Genomic DNA, 4,993 nt, shown 5'->3' on the forward strand with positions numbered 1-4,993 from the left:
GGGGGCGGGGGCCCAACGAGCCATGAATGAGTTGAATCGATTCTGGGGGCATCAGGTTGGTTCAAACATACCTCAAACACTGAAGCGATGCCAAAAACAAATTAAGCAATATACTACAGCACGACACAGGTGCAGCGTGCGTCAACGCAGGTCAACGTGATTTGGGCACGGATTCAAAGCGCCTGGTTCGGGCCAACAGTGCGCGCATAATAAAGGCGGAAGGCGTTTGCTCTCTCCATGCCGCCCGAGAAACTACGGGTCGCTATGAAGCTGCGGTGCGCTTATCCCTTGCCCTCCCTTGCTCCCGCCAACCTCGCCAGCACCACGCCTCCCTCGCTGCTGCTTTTGTCGCTCTCGCGCGCTGCTCGCAGCCTGCTTCACGGGCAGCCACATGATCACGCTGGTGGTGGCGGGCGTCACGGCGGCCGTGTTCTTCTTCATGACGGCACTCATGGTGGGTTTTACGGAAGGAAGGCAGACGTGTTTTGCATGTGTGTGTATGTGTGTGTGCGGGAAGGGGACTTGGACTCTCCCCATGCGAACTGAGGAAAAGGAGCAAGCCGATTCTGGCACGCAAGAACGAGGGCGTTCGCTGGGTCGCTGGATTACCCATGGTTTGCCAAACCCCGAGAGGCCGAGCCGTAGGCCCTAAAACCCTAGGAGGACCGCCATTCCTGACACTGCTCACACCGCGGCGCTGCCTGTGTCTGTCCTGCTCAGCTGGTGGCGGGCTGCGACTTGAGTCCGGTGGCTCACGGCCTCATGGCCTCGCCCGCCGCCGTGCTGCGGCTGCGTGTGCTGCTGCTCAAGGCGGCCTACGTGGGCGCGGCGGACCTGCTGGGGGAGTGGCGCAAGACGCAGGTAGGCGCGCTGCGGGGGGTGAGGGGGGTGGGTTGTAGATACCAGCCCAAACTAAACCAAATCCAATGCAATAGAGCGAGGGGGGTGGGGCGGGGATGGGGGTGGGGCTATGGGAGGCAGGGCAGCAGGTGATACCAGTCTCTGCTAAACCGAACCCAGGGGGATAGTAAGCGTGCATGGGGCACGGAGCGTGCGTGGGCACGGGGTTATTAAATCACAAGCGGGTGAGGGGCAGTAGGAAGTGGGAGGGCGGGTTGGGTTTGCTTGCCGAGACCAGCATCAGGGGGGATGAGCAGTAGGCAGAGGGTGGCTGGTTGGCGGGCGGGTGGGCAGGAGAATCCCCCGTGCCCCTTGCCCTGTAACCCAGAACCCACATCCCGATCTCAGCTGCACGCTCCCCCGACACACGCTCCCCAACACATGCCCCCCCCCCAAACACACGCCCCCCCCAACACACGCCCCCCCCCCCAACACACGCTGCTCCCTGCCCGCCCCCCCTCCCCCCCCCCACACACCAGGCCCTGGCCATGGTGGGCTGTGTTGCGCTGGTGTGCTGGTACAACCTGCGCTCGCTGCCCTTCCTGCGCCCCTACGTCAACGACGCCTGGGGCGGCTGTTGGGCCGCGGTGCTGTACGCGGCCTGCTGCCTGGCGGCCTGGGTGTTCGACCCGCGCCGCGACGACAAGGCGGTGGGGCAGCGGTACTGCATGGTGTGTTTGGCATGACTGTGCGGGTGTGGTAGCACCGTGTGCTGTGTGTGTGTGTGTGTGTGCATTGTGTGTGTGTGTGTGTGTGTGTGTGTGTGTGTGTGTGTGTGTGTTTGTGTTTGTGTGCTTCAGGAGGGCCGTGAAAGCGAGGGCGATCCTGCAGCGAGGGCTCGCGCTCGTGTGCTTGTGTGTGTGTCTGTGTGTCTGTGTGTGTGTCTCTCTCTCTGAGTGTGTGTGTGTGTGTGTGTGTGTGTGTGTATATGTGTGTGTATGTGTGTGTGTGAAAGTACGGCTGCGCCTTGCTGTGCCCACTGCCTAGGCTAGTAGACCTTGCTCGCTGGAGCCTGCTGATTCCCCCTACCCCTTTTCCAAACATCCTTGCAGCCCCCCAAATGTAACATACAAACCAAACTCCAACCCCGATTTTCGCGAAAACAGATAGTGCTGTACGGCGTGTTCCCGGCCGCTGCGGCGGGCGCGGCGATGACGGCGGCGGTGTGTCGCTGGCGGCTGCGGGTGGCGCCGCGCTTCCGGGGGCTTGATGCGGCGGCGCTGGGGGCGGTCGGGCTGAGGAAGGTGCACAAGTTCGGGCGAGCAGGTGGGTGGGTGGGGGAACGAGGCAGCGAGGGAGCGAGGGAGCGAAGACTGTTGGGATGGTGTGGTGGCGTGGGCGGAGGCGGTGGCGTGGGAGTGTGTACGGGGGCCCGGGTTTTAGGGTTGTGGCATGCTGGATGGTGGGCCATGTGCGCATCCTGCGCCCCCGGGCCCCTCCCCGTCCTCCCCATCCCCAACCCCGCGTCTCGCCCAGCTGTACCTACCTTGTGACCGCTGTCCCTACCTTTGTAACCACTGCCCTAAACCTCGCAACCCCTCCACCTGCTTTCAGAGGAGGTGGAGGTGGTGTCGCGGGCCATGCGGCGCTTCGACGCGGATGGGCAGGTGCTGGTAGATGCGGCGGCGCTGGGGGAGGCGGTCATCAAGGTGTGTGTGTGGGGGGGGGGGGCGGGGGAGGTGGGGGAGGCGATCATCAAGGTGGGTGGGGTGGGGCATGGAGGCGGTCATCACGGGACCAGCCCAAACCAAAACGCACCCAATGCAAAAGAGCGAGGATGGGGGGTGGGGGTTGCGGGGAAGACGTGGGACCACGCACCGGCAGAACCGTGCAGCGGTCCTTCGTCCTCGCCTCTGCCGGATGCATGTGCTGTGGGGCGACATGCCTGCTGAACCGCCAGCCGCATCCCGCAGCAGCCTCCGCTGCTGCTGCATGCCGCAGCTGCCGTGCCGCCCTGTGTCTGACGGCGCCGCCCCCCTTCATCAGGGCCGTGCTCTGTGTATGTGTCCCCTGCGCTGCCCCTGGCACCACCACCACCACCACCACGACCCACCTGGCTACGCCTTCTACTCATAAGTGGACCCCCCCCCATACGGAGAGACAACGAGCTGGAGCGCGGCCGCGCGGATGGCCGCTCATGTGGTAACGACTTCGTCTGCAGTCTTCAGTGCATCCTGTACCGCTTTTCCAAACATCCTTGCAGCCCCCGCCACCACCACCACCACCACCACCACCACCACCACCACCACCACCACCACCACCACCACCACCACCACCACCACCACCACCACCACCACCACCACCACCACCACCACCACCACCACCACCACCACCACCACCACCACCACCACCACCACCACCACCACCACCACCACCACCACCACCACCACCACCACCACCACATCACACCTGCCCCCCCGCCCCCCTGTGTACCTTTGTACCTGGCTACGACTTCACTTCGTAAACTTAATGCATGTACCCCCCCTTGCAGTGCGGCCTGGCCATGTTCCCGGGCGATGTGGGGCTGCTCATCCTCAACGCCAATTTCCTGATGGAGGTGAAGCGGGACGGCCCGGCGGCGCGAACACAGCTGCAGCTGGCGCTCAAGGGGTCGCCCAGGTGGGAGAGAGAGGGCGCGTGGGAGGGGGCGTGAGGGAGGGCGGCTGTATGTGGAGGTGGAGGTGGTGAAACGCGAGAGGGCATCAGCCTGCTAGGCCCGCCCAATGGAGTGATAGAGAGAGAGGGCAGGTGTTTAGGTGGAGGTTGAGGCGGTGTATACGGCTGCAGCGCAGTCGCAAGCGCAGCCTTACCTGTAAGAACCAGAGGTCCAAACCAAACTGCATGCCCGTTACATCCTTAACCCTACCTCCTGTCGTCTCGATGTCTTGCTCGCACCACCTCGCACTCGCAGTCTCATCCAGCGCTACCAGATCTTCTCCAGCGCCGAGACCAGCAAGCGGCTCAAGGAGGGGGCGGAGGGGCACGGCGGCGGCGGCGGCCTGGACCTGCACAGCTATGTGGAGTTCAAGAGGAATTACAGGTAGGTGCGGAATGGGCGGGACCAGTGGGTGAGGAATGGGCGGGACCAGGTGCGGGATGGCACTAAGGTGTGTCGCACGCAGCAGTGGGCCCACTCACACCCACACACAGAGTCACACACACACACACATCATTACGGGGGTTGCGCGATTTCCGGTTGGTAAGACCGGCGGCTCACCGCAGCAGGTATGCGAGGTAACTTCAGGTAACATCCGTAAACCGTCGCTTTGCTGCATCGCATACACTGTCTTTGCGCAACGTTTTCCTTGTGCTCTGTAACACATCATTACACAGCATTCAAAGTCCATCGCAGATTACCGGTAGCACACATTTGTACCGCCTGAGCCCGCCGCTCACACCACCACACTCGCACCACGCACCACGCCTCACGCCTCCTACCACACCGCCGCGCAGGGCGGTCGTACGTGTGCACAAGGCGGCGCTGGCGGCTCAGCGCGACTTCTGGTCGCTGCTGCTGGGCAAGGGCCGGGTGGCGGCGGCGGCGATGCAGGAGACCCTGGCGGCGGTGGAGGCGGCGGCGGACACAGCGCACCAGGTGGGTGGGTGGGTGGCGTGGGTGGCGTGGGTGGCTAGCGTGGCCCTGTTGGCTGCTGCTGATGGTCGGGGCGTCTAACACCGAAGGCAAGTCGGCGTGGCCAACCGGAACACCACCGCAATGCGGCGATGTCGGTTGTGGGCGTGCATGTGGCGAGCGTGTGCATGCGTGTAGATGTGTCCAACCAATGCCCGCGCCGTGCCCCGCACACGAAAACACGCACACGCACACGTACGTACACGCGCACGCACACACACGCTCTAATGTGCCCCACAGGTGTACAGGCGCGTGTTGGAGCGCTACCCCAGCAACGGCAAGCTGCTGCGCTGCTACGGCAAGTTCCTGGAGGACGTGCGCAACGACCCAGTCGCGGCGTCGCGAGCTTACACCGAGGCAGCCCGCAACGGCGGCGCCGATGGACTGCTGTCGCTGGACCTCAAGGTGTGTGCGGTGTGAGCCTCGTTGATTGTGTTTGCTATCATCACATGCATGTATGTG

At 63.7% G+C, this 4,993-nt stretch overlaps 1 protein-coding gene across 2 annotated transcripts in view; it reads left to right on the top strand.

Annotated features, from left to right (window-relative positions):
* Positions 1–4,993, top strand: part of CHLRE_05g232500v5 (uncharacterized protein) — a 16,682-nt gene that overhangs the window by 3,997 nt on the left and 7,692 nt on the right. Inside the window, exons 10-18 of one of the 2 annotated variants that reach the window (XM_043062157.1) lie at positions 372–454; positions 721–861; positions 1,380–1,571; positions 2,007–2,166; positions 2,455–2,549; positions 3,392–3,519; positions 3,812–3,940; positions 4,354–4,495; positions 4,772–4,936. In XM_043062157.1, the coding sequence (XP_042924556.1) occupies positions 372–454; positions 721–861; positions 1,380–1,571; positions 2,007–2,166; positions 2,455–2,549; positions 3,392–3,519; positions 3,812–3,940; positions 4,354–4,495; positions 4,772–4,936 (1,235 nt within the window). The remainder of the gene's footprint in view (positions 1–371; positions 455–720; positions 862–1,379; positions 1,572–2,006; positions 2,167–2,454; positions 2,550–3,391; positions 3,520–3,811; positions 3,941–4,353; positions 4,496–4,771; positions 4,937–4,993) is intronic. The other variant, XM_043062158.1, reaches the window with a different exon arrangement.

The sequence above is a fragment of the Chlamydomonas reinhardtii genome, chromosome 5 (genome assembly GCF_000002595.2).
Source record: "Chlamydomonas reinhardtii strain CC-503 cw92 mt+ chromosome 5, whole genome shotgun sequence".
Lineage (NCBI taxonomy): Eukaryota > Viridiplantae > Chlorophyta > Chlorophyceae > Chlamydomonadales > Chlamydomonadaceae > Chlamydomonas > Chlamydomonas reinhardtii.